Source organism: Spinacia oleracea, chromosome 3 (genome assembly GCF_020520425.1).
Source record: "Spinacia oleracea cultivar Varoflay chromosome 3, BTI_SOV_V1, whole genome shotgun sequence".
Taxonomy (NCBI): domain Eukaryota; kingdom Viridiplantae; phylum Streptophyta; class Magnoliopsida; order Caryophyllales; family Amaranthaceae; genus Spinacia; species Spinacia oleracea.
The window spans coordinates 145,864,933-145,884,376 of record NC_079489.1 but is presented as its reverse complement, the minus strand read 5'-3'; the positions used below and the strand labels follow the sequence as shown (position 1 = coordinate 145,884,376).

The 19,444-nt window shown below is 34.8% G+C and overlaps 1 protein-coding gene across 1 annotated transcript; it reads left to right on the top strand.

The window, feature by feature from the left end:
* The first annotated feature begins 571 nt into the window (after window positions 1-571).
* On the top strand, window positions 572-6,978 carry LOC110779009 (probable WRKY transcription factor 15). Its single transcript, XM_021983540.2, has 3 exons — window positions 572-1,578; window positions 2,676-2,801; window positions 6,516-6,978. Exons 1-3 carry the CDS (start codon window positions 815-817, stop codon window positions 6,673-6,675), a joined length of 1,050 nt encoding a protein of 349 aa, XP_021839232.1. The 5' UTR covers window positions 572-814; the 3' UTR covers window positions 6,676-6,978.
* Window positions 6,979-19,444: the final 12,466 nt, after the last annotated feature.

The window sequence follows — 19,444 nt, the reverse complement described above, 5'->3', positions numbered from 1 at the left end:
TATGGGTACCACTTCTTTGAGTAACTAACAAACAAAGTATCCGATTATAAGAGCATCTACAATGGTAAGCTAATTTGATAATTAGCTTGTTATGCCACATAAGATTTCAAGCTATTTTATTGTTTAGCTAATTTGTGCTCCAATGGCTAGCAACTAGCTTGTTATTTAAATTTGTCCCACTTGTCCACTTGTCAATTAATTATTTGACAATTTTGGGAGCTAGTTGTCAAGCAAATTAGCTTGTTTAAGCTAATTTGCTTGGTCAAGTTAATTTATTAGTTTCACTCCAATGGTCTAGCTATTAGCTTGAAACTTTTATAAATTTCAAGCTAGTCCCTAGCTATAACCATTGGATATGCTCTAAACAGTTCTACTGTATTAGCGAAGTTTGTTATATCGAGCAATATTTTAGGGACGGACTGAATAATACAGAGTAGTCCGTACATATTTAGTGTCATAAAGACCTAAACATAGGGACATGAGCCATAGTGATAAATTCGTACCTAAGTTTGACAAAAACCAAATCAAAATTTGGTCTTAAAGTATAAGGTTAGTCATCCAACACTAGACCCCGCAATTCTTTCTCTCCTTTCTCCTTTAACCCTTCTTTTAAACATAGCCGGTGGCATCTAATTTTGACCAAAACGTAGGACAACCCCATATCAAAATCAAAATCAAAATCAAAAATGAAAAAAGAGAAAAAAAGTCCAGCATAACAAAACACTCTCTCCTCTTCTTTTTTATCGTTAACAAAAGAAACGTTACTCATTTCTTCTTTTTCTGTGTATGTGTTTTAATGGTCCCCTGAACAACCATGGCAGGAGTAGATCTCATGCTCAGCTCCTCCTCCACCAGAACCACCACCACCACTTCTTCTCCCTCCAACTTCTCTCTTTCTCTCTCTTCCTCTTCTTATCGAATGGAGGAAGCCATAGCAAATGAAACTGCTGCTGGCCTTCAAAGTGTTCATAATTTCCTCCAACTTCTCTCTCTTCAAAAACAACCCCAATTCCCTCCTGCGCCGAACACGGAGATTGATTTGAACTGCCAAGCGGTGGCGGACGACGCCGTTTTGAGGTTTAAGAAGGTTATTTCGCTCTTGGGTCGGGCCAGGACGGGTCATGCTAGGTTCCGTCGGGGTCCCATAGTCGTTGATCAGAAGCCGCACCAGAACGGTGTCGTTTTATGCCCTAAGCCACTTCAGCAAGTGCCGCCGCCGATGATGAAGTTGAACGGGTTTGATTACGCTACGGGAACGCCGACGGCTAAGATTAATTATTCGTACTCGTCTCCCGTTATCTCCGTGGGTAACTCCGTTAAGTCAACGTTGACCGGTGACATGGATTCTATTTCTAACAAGCATGATATTTCGATGAGTCGTGCAGGGACTCCTAGTGGTGCTATTAATACTACTACCAGCACAACGACGTCGTTTCAGATGACGAATTACTCCGGGATGGCTTCGTCGGTGGGAAGACCGCCCCTCTCTCATACGTCGTCGTTTAAAATTAGGAAGTGTTATTCCGCAAATGGCAAGTGTGGTGGGCCCTCTGGTCGTTGTCACTGTTCTAAGAAGAGGTATTCATTTATATTACGGACTATTCCTTCCCGTTTTAACTTTCAAGTGATTTTCGACAAATGATTATCTTAAAGAAGAATTTCACTCTTTCACGAAAATCAATTCCCAAAAATGTGATGTTTGAATTTTGTTAATGCTCTTCTTATATATGTGCAATAATTTATTTTTACACTATTTATTACATTAATTTTGATCAAATTTTCTTACTAATTCATAAATTTACTAATATTTGTAATTGATGAATTAGTATTAATGTGTATTTTTCAAATATATATATTTTTAATTTTTTTTACTAATTTCTCCTAATCTAAATATTTTTTCCATTTTCTTTTGGCAAATATGTCAATGCACATTTACATCGTTAATATCTTTAGTTACTTGTTATTAATAATTATAAAATTTTCATATTGTCAAAGTATTTAGTGAGACAAATCAAACAAAGACCCAGATAACTAGTATGTTTTTTCTTATGTCAAAATTCTATTTCATTATGAACAATATCAAAATTCTAAATGAGAAAAACATATAGATTCGGAGGGAGTAATATATAAATATACTCCGTATGTAACTACGGCCAAAACTATTGCATTGCCAAGTATGTCCGTCAAACTGTTATAAATATTGATAAACAAAAGAGAGTACTATAATTTAAAAAACCTTAAACACTAGTGATAGGCAAATTAAAATTTGTGATAATGTCAAAAATCAAAGTTGGAAGTCATACTTCCTCCGTTTCACAATAGATGCATCATTTCTCATTGCACGTATACCAACGCGCTTATTTGAACATTAATATCTCTAAATGCGTATGAGTAAAAGTTACAAAAAGTTGATATTTGGAGTCTTTGCATTAATACGAATTTAACAAGATCTCACTTGACTAAATTTTTTCTTACACAGCAGTGAAAGAAAGGTCGTAAAAGTTGACTAATGAATAGTGCGCAAATGAGAAATGATGTATCTATTGTGGAACGGAGGAAGTATAATAATATACGGAGTAAATAGAATCCGTTAATGTTTGAAATATTATCACAAACACTTTAATTATAACTACTCAGTTGACGTCAACTAATTAATGTTGGATATGTGAAAATAGGAAAACAAGGCTAAAGAGGATAGTGAGAGTGCCGGCTATAAGCGCGAAGATGGCCGACATACCACCCGATGATTACTCATGGAGAAAGTACGGTCAAAAGCCAATCAAGGGTTCTCCACATCCAAGGTTAGTGTCTAGATGTCTTATATTTCGTAGGATTTTTAAATTCTATAGATTTCTATCTCATATCATATAACATAACTTTATCTCATAGGATATTATCATCTTGAATAACTACGTAATCCATAATCGTTAGACTATATTTTTTATTTTTTATAATCCAATAATTTCTTTTTTAGGGACAATAGTTCTTAATTTTTGAGGTCAAAATTTGATTGTTATTTATATCATGGAAGTTATATCCAACGCTAACCTAACAAAAACAATAGTCAAAGCTCAATTTTGACAAAAATAGAGGAAGAAATGGGTAGAATAGCTACAAAATTTTACTCCTAGTAATGCCAAGTGAATAGTGATGGATTAGTATCCTATGTAACTTTTCCTAAAAAGTTGTCTTTCTTACACTATATTACTATAATCATTTTCCTACCAATTATTTATTGGGCCTTTTCTAAAATTCGAGTTTGGACTTTAAATATACGACTAAATAATTACTTTGTTCTATATCAATTCAAAACACATTGTTAAGGAGTAGTGCATTACTGCAAACAAAAAACATAAAAAGAAGGATATTGATAAACATAGGAAGTGATTTGGACACCTGAGTAATTTTGGCACATTCGGTGTGAGAGTACAAAACTGAGTCTTACTTATATAAAAGTTTGCTAAAATCAACAAAATAATGTGCCAAAATCACCTTTCAATCAACTCTTATGGTCTACTCCCTCAGTCCCAAAAAAATTATCCCATTCGACATTTACAGTCTCTAATACACGACTTAAAACATAAATATCTTTAATTCTACACATTAAAAATAATAGAATATTATATTCTAAAAATATATCATTGAAACAAATTTAAAAACTCCACAAGTCCAAATGAGTATATTATTTCTTATAAGTCTAATAGTAAACTCACGGTCAAAGTTTTTAAATTTTGACTTAAAATAATACGATGGACAATCTTTTAAAAACGGGATAGACAATCCAATGGGATACCTTTTTCTTAATAAAATTCCACATCTCTTTATTATTTTTTTATAGACTAATGATAATTCACGGTCAAAGTTTTTAAATTTTAACTCAAAATAGGCAATTTTTTTTTAGAACGAAGAAGTGATAGACAATCCAATGGGATGCCGTTTTTTCTTTATGATAGAAGTCCAAATTGGCTGCAAACGTAATGACTTGGAGACGTTGGAGTACACACTAAAGTCTGACCAACCACGCATACTTTCTCATCTGAAAAATGACGGGTTTGACCCTTACAAAAGATCTTGCGCGCACAAGGTGTACAATAAATTTATTGTACACCAAGATAACTTTTATACAGTTTTTTGTAACTTTAACCTATTTTTCTGTAACTTTTATATTATAAAAATAAAAAGTTGATAGATAAACATTTTAAAGGGTTAAATGATTAATTTATACATTATTAGTGATTTTGAAGAAATAATTTTGATTCAAATGAAAAAATTTATCATTAGAAAATAGATAACTTTTACATATATAAATGTAACTTTTAAGCATTTTGAGTCAACTTTTACTCCGGTGTACAATATTTATTGTACAACCATTGTAAATAAGAATTTGTGTGACCCTTATTTTGACGCAAACGCATCATTGAACCTTTAACTTGCCTGTTTTGACTTGTTAATCCAATCACTCATGCAAATGCATACGTAATAACGTAACTGTACTTGGGCATTCCATCAATTCTAGACGTTTTGTCAACTTTGATGGCCTTAAGCCCCACCTTGCGTGTATGACATGTCATGACTTATCACTATGCTCCTTTCATCCTAAATTAATCCTCGTATTTTAGTTGCTTTCATATTCCATTGCGGAGTCAGAAATTTTATTTTATGTTGGGAATCGGAAAAAAATAGAAAAAAGAAAATAAAGGCACAGTGAAGTAGTATTACTAATAAGATTAACCACAAACTAACATAAGTTGGTGGGGTACTCATCTTGTGACTTGGAGGTCACAAGTTCGAGCTCCACCATCTGCGAAATGTTTGGGAGTGACTCAAGTGATGACCTGCAAAGCTGGGCTGTTATATAGTTATCTATTTTAAAAGATCTAAACTTTAACCACCAAACCTACCCTTGCAATCCTGCCATCCTTATTTTTATCCGTTCATGTTCTTGCTTACTTTCACGTAGCTATATTCTCCGATAGATCAACTTAGCTATGGGTGAGGATTGTTTTGAGATGATATCTTTAAAAGCACACTGCTCATAAAATCTATTAACGTTAATTTTTCCTTTTAAAAGTATGATTGCCCTTTTATAATTGGATTTTTTGAACCCTGCCATCCTTATTTTTATCCTGCAATCCTGCCATCCTTATTTTTATCCGTTCATGTTAATTTTTCCTTTTAAAAGTATGATTGCCCTTTTATAAAATAGTAGCCACCATAATAAAATGAATCTCAGCCTTTCATCTTTGTTGACTTTTCATAACCGTTGATTTTATTGAATTTTTATTAATAAATAAATATTTTTTAAAACAAAAAAGTAGGATTCCTCCCCCCATTATCTTAACACGTTCTTATTTTAATTTTCTGTATTTTCTTATTCCTGGATAAAATCCTTCTTGATAATCGCCTACTTTCTCTGCTCATCCTTCACATATCTTTCTTCTCTTGGATTTCAGAATCTTTATAAAAGATGTATACGAAGTACTTCGTATTATTTTTGATCGATTAATCAGGTACCCAATTGATAACCGTTTTTTTTTTGCCCCCTAAACGTTCAATTTCAATATGTAAGTTCTTCCTTGTTAATAAAAATGATACGGAGTACTGTACAAAAAGCAATAAAAATCACACCCACGTTCATTGTTAATAAGAAAGGAAATGATGGAATTAATTGAGTTTCTTAACTAAACCGTTACTACTTAGAGATAGATTGAATTAAAGTTTTAGAAATTTTACAAACCCCCCGATTATGAATATTAACAAGAACATCAATTTGAATTGAAGTTTTAGAAAAAAAATTCATTTTTTTTGTCATAGAGAGAAACTGTTTCTCCGGAACGTGGATAATTGGAGTATGAAAGTGGGGTATTTTTAATACTTTTATTTTTATTGAAAAACTAATTTTAATTAAAAAATAAAAAATAAAATGTCAGCACAATCAACGGTTCTAAGGAGTCAACAAAAATAAAAGGTTGAGATTCATTTTATTATGGTGGCTACCATTTTATTGTATCTATTGCAAAATCTTCCTTTTACAAAACTACGTCCTAGGTTCAATTGTGAGTTGAGGGACGGTATGCATGGAGTTTTAGGATTATGCGACAACTAATTATAATAAGTTTGATTAATTGCAATAATCCAATTCTTCCTAGTTAAGAGTACCATGTTTCACACTGAAAGTCATATATTTTAGTCCTATATAATTTATTTTTTGGTGTTAGTACTCGGTTCACCCTTAGGGCTAATTCGGATCCGGGGCAAGTTCTGGGTGGATAGGTTCTAGTCCTCTCCCAATTGTTATTGTTGGGGATCGAACACGGATTATCCCTACCAAGTTTAGCCCCAATCACCACTAAACCAACAGACAATTAGTTTTTATTCCTATATAATAACTACGGGTTAACTCTGATTTGTTAATTAATTATTTTATACTACGTATATTCACGTTCATAAAAAAAACGTGACTTATTATTATTTATGTTATTGCTAATTAATGATACTCGAATTGTGAAAAACAGAGGATACTACAAGTGTAGTACAGTGAGAGGGTGCCCGGCAAGGAAACATGTAGAGAGGGCTTTAGATGATCCAAATATGCTGGTGGTCACCTACGAAGGGGAGCACAACCATTCCCTCTCCGTCGTCGAAGCCTCCACCCTCATCCTCGAGTCTTCTTAATTAGTATTAATTTGATCAAAGTTAATTAATTAGTTTAATTAGTTGATTGTTATGGAGCACAAATTGAGAAAGAGAAAGAAAGTTTTTAAGCCAAGTAAAGATGATCGATAGTTTACAATTATTATCTCGAAGGAGGTTTTAATTAGTGGGGTTAGGTTAGTTAATTTAGCATTAGTGGTTAAGTATGTAATATTTTACTTAATTGATTGATTAAATTACTTTCTTTTTTGTTGTATACATATGCATGCATGAGAAACTTCAAATATAAATATCAAATATACATAGAAAAAACATTATGATGGATTTGGTAGGAGATTCTTCTAATTGATTACTTCTTTTAGTGTAGTCTTTTTTAGTACGCAAGTATATGATTCTTTTATTAGGAGGGGAAGCTATAAGCTTGAAAATGGACCAACAATATAGCACATGGTTTGACAAGAGATTTCATTCGTGATTGTTGACCTTTTTTTTTCTTTTTTTTTTTATATCATGTGATTGTATGACTTAAAAATGTGTGTTTTTTTTATATCATGTGATTGTATTTTTTTTTTTTTTTTTTTTTTTTTTTTATCATGGGATTGTATGACTTAAAAATGTGTGTTTTTTTTACAACATATTTCATTCGTGATTGTTGACTTTTTTTTTTTATCATGGGATTGTATGACTTAAATATACTCCCTCCGTCCCGGAATACTTGACCTGTTTTCCTTATCGGGTCGTCCCTTAATACTTGACCTGTTTTTAAAAATGGAAATATTCTAACAATATTATATTATTTTTCACTCCACCCTTATTAACCCACCTACCCCCTACTCCATACAAAAAATAATTAAAAATTCAACCCCTACTCTCCCCCAACCCCACCTCTTAACCCACCTCCCACTAACTACATTAAAATAATACCCCACTATCAACTATTACCTATTAAATTAAATAAGTCAATTCAAATTCCTTAAACTCTGTGCCGGTCAAACCGGGTCGAGTATTCCGGGACGGAGGGAGTACATAGGAAAAAAATTATGGTTTTGGTAGAAGATTCTTCTAATTGATTACTTCTTTTAGTGCAGTCTTTTTTAGTACATAAGTACTCCCTCCGTCCCTTAATATTCGCATCGGTTTGACCGGTGCGGAGTTTAAGATACTTGAATTGACTTATTAATTTAATAGGTGTTAGTTCGTAATGGAGTATTTTTTTTTAATATAGTTAGTGGGAAATGTGTATGGGGTGGAGAGTGGAAGGTGTGAATTTTTAAATGATTTTTTTGTAGGGAGTAGGGATGTATGTGGGTTAATAAGTAAGTGTGATAAATAATATGATATTGGTAAAAAATATTATTTATAGAAGTGGTGCAAGTATTAAGACACGTCCCGAAAAGAAAGTTGATGTAAGTATTAAGAGACGGAAGAAATATATAATTCTTTAATTAGGAGGGGGAAGATATAAGCTTGAAAATGGACCAACAATGTGTTGACCACTAGTTATTATAACACATGGTTTGACAAGAGATTTCATTCGTGATTGTTGACTTTTGTATCATGGGATTGTAAGACTTAAAAAATCAATATTTGTTTTTCTTCGTCAAGAAGGACAATCCATGCATATATTGTGTCGACTAAATTAACAACTCCATCAGTTCATACTTCGTACTCCACACTCCGTATTCTCTAAAAGTTTCAATGCCCTCATCTTATTACATCAATAAACCAATTGATACATGTATAATGTACTATAGTAAGTACATTAAACTATTAAAGTGAATTTTTTTAAATAAAATTGAAAAAATTAAGATACATGTTAAAGTCAAGCACACCTCCTCCTGAGAATGTGAGAGTAGATTTTTGGATATATTTATACATTAACAAATCAAATCGGGGTGACAATACAAAATAAAATATCATAGTCATTATACTTGGTATGTACTTCATCCGTTTTTATTTTGTTGTAACATTTCCCTTTTTATATTCTCCTACTGGTCCAACGCGTTATCTCAATCACTAGTATCTCTAATTATCAATAATAAAAAATAAAAACTTCCTAAAACTATTTTGACTTTATATGTTGAAATTAATTAGTCTAACCAGCTAGATCATACAAGCAGGGGCAGATTCAGAAATTTTTAATTTGGGGGCCAAATATACTACGATATATGATATACAAAATTTATTCATATCCCTTCGAGAATAAAAAAAATATCGCGGTTTCAAAATATACTCTTTTATCCTTTTTTGACCTTTAAAATACTTTCCTGACTTATTTTTGAAGGAAATAATGCCCTTGGTCCAAGTATGCATTCTATGTTAAGTCTAATAAATGCGGTTCAGTATTAATTAACAAGTTAATAATTCAGTGAGATCAAGTGAGCTGAATGCCTAGCTAGAGGCCGCTTCAGTTCAAGTGGAATTAATGATATTAATCCACAGCTTACTCTTGACTGAACCCGTAGGGTCACACAAATAGTACGTAAACGGATCAAGTATTTAATAGCATTAAATACTCCATCTATGAATATTCGGAACCGACGGATCTTGGTTTCAGTGGGAGCTAAGATCGTCACAGGCAAGAAATGAATACTCCGGAAACGATGATATTGCCGGAAACGGAAATATGGATCGTATCGGAAATATAAATATTATCCAAGTCGTAGATGTTGCCGGAAACGGAAACATGGTACGTATCGGAAAATATTATCGGAAATGGAAATATTGCCAGAATCGGAAATATTGCCGGAAACGGAAATATTGTCAGAATCGGAAATATTACCGGAATCGGAAAATAATTCCGGAAACGGAAATATTAAATATTTGTTCGAAACGGAAATTAATTCCGGAATCGGAAATATTAAATATTGTTCGTATCGGAAATGAATTCCGGAATCGGAAAATTTAATCGGAAGCGCATCGTACGAATAAGCATCGGACGAGGCCTGCCGGACGAGGCCCAGCACGAAGCCAGGCCATCGCCCAGCAAGCCAAGCGCGCCGCACAAACAGCAAGGCCAGGCCCAGCAGGCTGCGCGCAGCGCGCACAGCACGCGCAGCGCACAGCGCGCACAGCGCGCGCAGCGCGCAGCGCACGCGGGCGCTGAGTGGGCTGCTGCTCGCGCGCACGCATGAGGCCCATCGTGGCTGTCGTGCGTGTGTGTGCAAGTGTTTGTGTTCGTGCACGTTTCCTAAAACATGCAGAGTTCGGTTAATGATTAAATTCCTAATTCTATTTGATAAATTAATTAAATTAGAGTTCTTGTAGGATTCTAGGTTTGATTAATTTGTATCTGAATAGGATTTCGATTCCCTTTCCATACCGCTATAAATATGAGGCTAGGGCTCACAATTTATAACACAAGTTTCAAAGTATTCTAAGTGAGTTTTTGAGAAAAAAAATTCAGTCACACATTTGCCTATAAAGTGCCGAAAATAATAGTACCTTAAGGGCGATTCTAGTTGGTCAATCTTAAGGCGGATCCGGACGTGCTGTGGACTATCTACGGAGGGACGACACTTGGAGTCCTAAAGACTTGTTCTTGTTCGGTTCGGGCGCAGCTAGGGAAGGCACGCAACAAAGAGTATGCATCTATTCTATGCTATATGATTATGTGTAAATAATATGTATTCCTGGGTTTATGGTTTTTCCGCATGATTTATGAATTGTCATATGTATCATAACCTAACAGTGGTATCACGAGCCCCTTATTATTTTCATAATCTAAATTGCATGAACATGGTTAAATATTACAAATTTGCAAGAATTAAAAGGGGTGATTAATTTTCGTAATTGTTAATTAATTGCAAATTGCGTTTATTTAATTATACGTACGCAGTTTTTCGGCAGTTTCTTCGTTACTCATCCGAATTGAGTGATTTTTGTGTCAATTCCGCATGTAAAAGGCATTCTAAAATTTTGACAAAAATAGTATTTTTCTGCCGAACCCAGAATTCTCAAATTCGAAGCCTAACTATGACTTTTCGAAGGTTTTAGTTTTTCGAATGCAAAATTTCGTAAATTTAAGATGTTAAATTAAATATTTGCGATTCTTGTTGATAAATCTTGAATTTTTGATTGACCTACTGCATACATTTAACAAGTTTGAATGCCTAGTCTTGTTAATTATGCAATCTAATTTGTAATTATGATTAATTTGTTGAAAATTAGAATAATTTAGAATTAATTTGATTTTCATAATTAATTGTAATTTAATTAGAAACCTATGATTAAAAACCACCATAAAAATTGTAAATTTATGATAAATTTTAAATTTTTATGACCTAGACTTGAATCCATAACAATCGGAAATCAATTGGATAATAAATTTTCGATTTTTCGCCCTAAAATTATGAAATTAATAATATTTATTAATTTGTCATTAATTTTATAAATTTTAAATTTTTTATGCGATTCGTTCATATAACTTGCACGCACAAAGCAATGGACGCTTCGTGTTACCCTTAAGGGGTGTTGTATAATGCGGGCATGCGACGACGAGCAAGGGAGCTCGTCGCCCGTGCGGCACGAATGCAATGAGCAAAGGCGTAGTGCACGAGCACAAGGCAGCAGCCCTGCCTTGTGTCGTGTGCCACGAGCAATGAACGAATGGGCATGGGCGAAGAGCGAGCCAAGGCAGTCGCGTGTGGGCAGCAAGCGAGCTACGCCACAACGCGCGCTGCCTCGCACAAGAGCGCGCAGCCTCGCGCGCAGCGAGCGCAAGCTCGCGTGCCACGAGCGCTGCGCCCAGCATTACTCGCGCGCACAGCGAGCGATGTCGCCCGCCCAGCGAGCGATGTCGCGCCCCAGCGAGCGATGGCTCGCGCGCACAGCGAGCGATGTCGCGCGCCCAGCGAGCGATGTCGCGCGCCCAGCGAGCGATGTCGCGCGCGCACTGCGAGCGATAGCCCGCGTGCGATGAGCACTGGCGCGCGCAGCGAGCACCAATGCGTGCGGAGGCTTGCGATAGGGATGCAGCAGCTATGCGACGAGCGCATGGGCTGCGCGCACATGGCCAGCAATGGCTGTGTGCGTACGGCCCATGGGCGTGCAACGCGTAGGGTGTTTGCGTTACGATTAGATCGTTTTGAATGTTTAATTTGAAAATTTCAGTTCACGAAATTTTAATTAATTTTAAAATTAATAATTTGAATTATTTTCTTGGATTTTAATTTTGAATATTATAATTATAATAAATGTTATTTATTCTAATTATTTTACTAAAATTAAAATCATGAATTAATTTAAATACGACTGAAATTAAATTAAATTTTTGGATTCAATTATAAATTTATATGAGCTTTAAATTTTAATTAAATTTGTATGTTTCCGGTTAGACTAGAAATACATTTTTATGTTTAAAATTGGTAAAGCATATGAATTTATTGGTTTAAGTGGGAGCGCTTTTTAGTCATAAACTCTTGATTAGGTCTACAAATCCTTAAGGTTAAAACAACTTGATTAGAATTAATAAGGACTGAATAATTGGTAGATTATTGGTGCCCTTGATTAATTGCTGCAAATGTTTACGTGATGCATAATGTGTTTTACTAACCAGCTATGTGGGCCATTCATGATAATGAATGGGTGAATGGTATATATTGTATATGTACTGTTTTGCAGGTTATGAAGTGACTAGTATGGCCCAAATAGGATAGAAAATATGGTCTGCGTACCATTAATTTGAATGTAATTGGTCTAAAGTACCAAAGTTATTTTTCAATTCAAATATGGTCTGCGAACCATCAAATAGTTGTAATTAGTTATAGCTTATCCTATTTGAAGAAAATGGTGCCTCCCACGGAGATTTTCAAGACGGACTTTGAAGTCAAAGTTTCAAGATGAAGTCGGGCCATACTAGATCACAAATATCTTATGCATGTTTTAAGTTATTTATTGTTTTAAATATGTCTTAAAATGCATGAGATCAAAAGCTTGATTATGTTGCATGATTAAGGATTTTAGTTCACTTAAAATCTAACCAACATAGTAAGAGCCTTAAGTTCCAAACTTAAAAATTGAGTTATAAGGTGCCATGCCAAAATATACACTTGCTTGGATATCCTTTACATCAATCTAGTAATAGTTTTCGCTCAGCGAGGTGTTACTTATTGGTCCTAAAGGGGCAAGGTACACAAATAATTGTGAGTACACGTTAGTTTTGGTGAAACTCAACGATATAAGTAAGGAGTCCTTTTATGTCGTGGCAAAATCGATAGGTTTACCTAATAAGTTCTTAGACGTACCTATCAACCAAGAGTAGTTTCTAGACTATTAGCAAAAGGCTTTTGCTTACCTAAAATGTTTTAGGATTAAGTCGACAAACTGTGCTTAGTTCTTCAATGATTTTAGGATCTTGGAATCATTTTATTCACACCTGCCGGAACAATAAAATCGAATAAAATGCTAATAACTTGTTTGAATTGCATGGTTGCTTTAATTTCAAGTTATTATTCATGATAAATGTTTAGACTTTGCATGCTTCAATGTATGTTTTAATTATTGTTTATAATTAAATATCTTGCACTGCAATAAATCCTTTTAGAAAGGTAACAGTAAATTTCCTCGATTGGTAGTGAATCCAAGAACGATTCACGGAAAAGAGAGAAAGTGAGCAATTTAAAATGTACGTTTCTTATATCGACTTTTATGGTTGTTTTCGAATATCAAAATTGAATAGCAAACCTATTGGTGCTTGTGAATTCAAAATACACTGTAGTTTTGAGATCATAAAGCATTGAGTTTAATACGCTCAGCTTTACCAATGGTTAACAACCTAATATCTTTGTCCATTTAATTCTCGAATGAGTCTAGTCCCTAGACATTCGAATAGATCGATGCTTAGAGAACTTTAGAAGCTTCTGGTAAGATCATCTAGTTGAAACAAAATATTCAACATAAATCAAAATGGTAAAGAACCTTGTTGGTGACATTGGACATGTCTAACAAAGTATAAAAGTCAACACTAAAGAATTCAATAAGACTATAAGAAAGGGTACAAGAAATAGGAAAACGAGGAACAAATGAAAGGAATTTACGATTCCGTTTCTACCTATAAATTTATGTTTAAAGAGAAGTGACCTAGCAATCAAACTTCCTTGGTATCATATACCGCTTGAGGTTCTTACTTCGGTAATAACTCAAACAATGGAAGCTAGGATACACTAATGACCTACAAGTGGGAAATGAAGCATGGCATTGCTACATTAATTGTAGGGTCATCTAGTTTGTTTTAAGTCCTTTCAAAGGCTGGAACTAAATGGCTATTTTGTTCCATAATCAGCATACCTAAATTTCTGCTTCAAACACAGAAAGACTCACATTCAGAAGAACAAAAAAATGCTTGTTTGTTTGTTTATTTGAATTTACGGAATGAGTCAATATGCTTGATTAAAACAAACAACTCTTTAAAGAACTTTACTAGGTTCAAATCAACCCCTTGATTTGAGTTCCACTAATCTTTGGCATTGTTACTTAGACTATATCAACAAGTTAACATTCAAAAGCTCTATTTTAATGGACTTTTGAAAGTTCATTGATTTCTAGATCAATTTAAGACAACTAGTCTTACTTGTTGAAAGTAACAAAAGATATGAACTATTGTTAGAACGCCTAGACAATAGAGTTCAAAGCTAAAGAAAGATTTTATGACTTTATTATTTCACATGGATTCGAGTGAATATAGGTATATTTACTCAAATGTGATATAAGTTGAATCTGTTTGGCTAGTTCAAAGATTCAGAAGTATAAAATCCACTTGGCAAGAAATCATAAAGATCTAGGTTAGATCATGTTGATGATTACTTGAGACCAAATATGATCATCAATGATTGTGTGTTGTAATTTCACAATCTAGCTCCATAAGATATGGCATATCTACGTTGGAATGATCGAAGTCAATTAGTACTTGATTCGATCAATGATGAATCATAAAGACTTTTCCTATAATTTCTAAAACAAAATGCTCAACTACCACCAAACTAAACCAAATTCGTCAAAGCTATTGAAAAGTAATTTCAGAATATCTTTTTATAATATATCTAAAGAGTTCCTAAACTCAGTGGGAGCTTAGTGTTTGTTATTCAACAAACTAAGGCCCAAGAATAGATATATGTTTCATTGTGATTTATTCAAATGAGACACAAGGGTATTGTTTCTACCACGAATTTTTGAGAACATAATGTTTGTTTGCTCGAAATAATGTCCTTTTGGAGATTCGTTTCCAAAATGACAAGTGGGAGAAAATAGACCTCGAAAGTTTTCGAGGCGAACAACAAACATAAACGGACATTCCGGAGGCTTTTCGAAGTGCTTCAGAAAATCCGAACTTATTCTTTAAAACTTTAGAAGTGGCTTTAAAGAATAGACATCTCTTAGAAGACTTTACAAGTGCTTCAAGGAGAACAGAATATTCAAAGGACTTTAAGTGGCTATTGATATTCTAATGTTTGATGTTCTATACCCAAGTAGGCATAGAATTCAAGTCACTGAAACTATGAGATTCTTCTATTAGATAGTAAAGAAACATAGAGATCAGGTCAATGAAACTATGAGATTCTTCTATTAAATAGTGAAGAAACCTACAACTTGCAGTCAAACTATTATCATGTAGATTAATGAGTTTGTGACTTGTAAGAAAGCTATGACGAAACCTAGATGCCCTAAAATGGTTAGAGGCCATATATAGACTCAAATGTTTTAAATGGTTAGAGGCCATAAAACATACTCAATGTTTTGATGACAAAATTGAAATTTTGTTGATTTGCAAGAATGGGTTCACACCTATTGGTTGCAAGTTTGTTTTAAGGATAAAAACCATCAAACATGGAATTGTGTTCACACACAAAGCTAGATTAGTTGCTAAAGGTTACAAGCAAATTCATGGTGTAAATTGTGTTGAAACCTCATGCATAATCGTAATGCTCAAGTCTATAATTCAAGCAATGATTGCATATTGGTACATATAGCAATTGGATGACAAAACGTATTCCTCAATCAAATGTTGGAATAAACTATGTACATGGTATGTCATAGGATTTGTGGATCCAAATAAATGCTTGAAAGAGAAAGCTAGCTTATAAAATCTAAGTACAGATTTAAGCAAGCAATTGGGAGTTGGAACTGTATTTTAGTGAAGCTAATAAGTATTTTAGTTTCATAAAATGTACATGATTCTTATAGATGTATAAGAAGTTTAGTGGGAGTACATAAAAACTTATTTGGTCCTATGTGTATCACACACATATCTCTCTATTGTGAAATAACATTCAAATGCTAATGACTTAGATTTGAAATTATTCATCAATGATGGACCATGGCGAAACTTAGTACATATTGGGTATTAAGATCTATTTACAAAGATCTTATAATATTGTTTTAGATTAAGTAATGGCATTTACTAAATCAAACACGAAAGTCTCCATTGGAGATATTCGACCCATGTGAATAAATCTAAGTAAAGAATGTTTGAACTATGTATAAGCATTTACTAAGTTAAACATCAAAGAGTCTAAATGAGATTCTTAACCTATATTATATGTCAAAGAATTTAGCTGGATTCAGTATCTACTAAAATTGAATGAGCTAAAGTTACATGAATAGAATTCAATTGGGAATTATTCTGCAAAAGAATTTATCATGTATGATATAATATGAGGATCGCCAAAAACGTATCGTATGACTTTAGGCATGACGAACATATACCAATCTCTATTGATCTAAGTGAAGATCAACTAGATTGAGACCAAGAATACTTATGGTACTTGAAAAGGTACATAGGAATAGTTCTTGATTCAAGGAAATAAAGATACGCTAAATATTGATGCTACACGCATAAACACTGGCAAAGGATCAAGCAAGACCCTTTGGAGTTAACCATTGATAAGGACGAGCTATAGAGCATCGTGTTTTGAAATGGCAACATGGATTGGAGACCATGAGTTGTTGCGTGGGAAATTAAAATATTAATTTCTATGTTCTAAGATATAGTTGGAGAGTCTTCCACATATCTATGAACTGCTTGGATAGGTAAATCCAAACAAAGCATCACTAGCAACCTATGCAGTTGAAGTAAAAGTAATTATTGCCTAAGAAGCAATAAAACAGGGTTGTTTAAAGTTCTTCACTGAACTTGGGTAGATCACCTATCTGCTGGCTTGATGGTTCTTCATTGAAAAATGCGTGGAACCACTCTTGAAGCAAGAAAAACGTCTGCTAACTTAATGGTTCTTCATTGCAAAATGCGTAGAACCACTAATGTAGTAAGAAAGACTAGATCACATAATAAACAAACTCGAAAAGATCTTATCATCATATCTCAAAGAACATTCGATGAAAAGGATGTTAAGATTGGCAAAGCATGATAACTAAACCTATGCAACAAGTGAGAAGCAACACTCACATTGTCGCACTGGAAATCAAGCATAGCTTTGAATTCCATGAATTGTTTTAGAAAATGGGTTTGAGGCCCATGGTTGTAAAACATTGGGGTTGAACATTTATCATATATGAAATGTATTTTCATATTCCATTTAATCTTGGTTTAGTATTAAATGATGAGTCCCTTCAAATTTGACGAAATATTCAAGATAGACTGTCAGGACCAGTCCTGTGACTAAGAAATGTCTATCAAGTGAACTTGAATGTCAAAGGTTGAAAATGGTCCCTAGTCGGAGTTTTCTATAAAATTGGACGCATAGAAAACGTTAGACGACTAGAATGCAAAATGACTAGTAGTTCTGTTTCTTGAACTATGTGGACATGGCAATGTCATAATCATTTGCATAGATACTTACTTTGGGAAGACTAGTATCGGACAAGACCTATGAAACTTTACTGTAAGAGATGAAAATCTGTCATAAGTAAATTTCATTAAAATTATTAGACACTAAATCCTCAATACCTGAGTGATTTGAGATTACTTGTTTGAGAACTGGTTGCTTTGACGTTGACCAACCGTCGCACCGTAAAAGGAGGCTATAAAGGCAACGCTCATGTAATCACCTATCAAACGAAGTCTAATCTCAAGATCGCAAGATTGGGATTGTCCTCCCATAAATCGGGATGAGATGCTTAAAAGTTGTACAAGGCCACTCGGAGAGCTAGAAACTGTGAAATGCATGGCCGTGCTCGGATGAATCATAGGCTATGATTATCTGTTTATTTGATCAGTTGAACTCTGAAACCGAGGAACACCTCTGGACATAATAAGGATGACAACTCTTACCTTATGTTCAAGAGCAAGCATCGAGCGACAAAGGAATTAGGAAATGCACAGTTGTCCCTAAGGACAAGTGGGAGACTGAAGGAAATAATGCCCTTGGTCCAAGTATGCATTCTATGTTAAGTCTAATAAATGCGGTTCAGTATTAATTAACAAGTTAATAATTCAGTGAGATCAAGTGAGCTGAATGCCTAGCTAGAGGCCGCTTCAGTTCAAGTGGAATTAATGATATTAATCCACAGCTTACTCTTGACTGAACCCGTAGGGTCACACAAATAGTACGTAAACGGATCAAGTATTTAATAGCATTAAATACTCCATCTATGAATATTCGGAACCGACGGATCTTGGTTTCAGTGGGAGCTAAGATCGTCACAGGCAAGAAATGAATACTCCGGAAACGATGATATTGCCGGAAACGGAAATATGGATCGTATCGGAAATATAAATATTATCCAAGTCGTAGATGTTGCCGGAAACGGAAACATGGTACGTATCGGAAAATATTATCGGAAATGGAAATATTGCCAGAATCGGAAATATTGCCGGAAACGGAAATATTGTCAGAATCGGAAATATTACCGGAATCGGAAAATAATTCCGGAAACGGAAATATTAAATATTTGTTCGAAACGGAAATTAATTCCGGAATCGGAAATATTAAATATTGTTCGTATCGGAAATGAATTCCGGAATCGGAAAATTTAATCGGAAGCGCATCGTACGAATAAGCATTGGACGAGGCCTGCCGGACGAGGCCCAGCACGAAGCCAGGCCATCGCCCAGCAAGCCAAGCGCGCCGCACAAACAGCAAGGCCAGGCCCAGCAGGCTGCGCGCAGCGCACAGCGCGCACAGCGCGCGCAGCGCACAGCGCGCACAGCGCGCGCAGCGCGCAGCGCGCGCGGGCGCTGAGTGGGCTGCTGCTCGCGCGCACGCATGAGGCCCATCGTGGCTGTCGTGCGTGTGTGTGCAAGTGTTTGTGTTCGTGCACGTTTCCTAAAACATGCAGATTTCGGTTAATGATTAAATTCCTAATTCTATTTGATAAATTAATTAAATTAGAGTTCTTGTAGGATTCTAGGTTTGATTAATTTGTATCTGAATAGGATTTCGATTCCCTTTCCATACCGCTATAAATATGAGGCTAGGGCTCACAATTTATAACACAAGTTTCAAAGTATTCTAAGTGAGTTTTTGAGAAAAAAAATTCAGTCACACATTTGCCTATAAAGTGCCGAAAATAATAGTACCTTAAGGGCGATTCTAGTTGGTCAATCTTAAGGCGGATCCGGACGTGCTGTGGACTATCTACGGAGGGACGACACTTGGAGTCCTAAAGACTTGTTCTTGTTCGGTTCGGGCGCAGCTAGGGAAGGCACGCAACAAAGAGTATGCATCTATTCTATGCTATATGATTATGTGTAAATAATATGTATTCCTGGGTTTATGGTTTTTCCGCATGATTTATGAATTGTCATATGTATCATAACCTAACAATTTTCCTATAAGTTTAGGATTACCATCTCAACTACTACTGACTTGTGTCAGTGGCGGTGCTAGTAAGGGTT

What these genes read in the sequence shown, in the direction of transcription:
- LOC110779009 (XM_021983540.2), top strand. Translation starts at nt 815, where the DNA reads ATGGCAGGAGTAGATCTCATGCTCAGCTCCTCCTCCACCAGAACCACC. An exon ending in TGTCACTGTTCTAAGAAGAG is followed by an intron (nt 1,579 to 2,675) that starts GTATTCATTTAT and finishes ATGTGAAAATAG; the next exon opens with GAAAACAAGGCTAAAGAGGA. An exon ending in AAGGGTTCTCCACATCCAAG is followed by an intron (nt 2,802 to 6,515) that starts GTTAGTGTCTAG and finishes TGTGAAAAACAG; the next exon opens with AGGATACTACAAGTGTAGTA.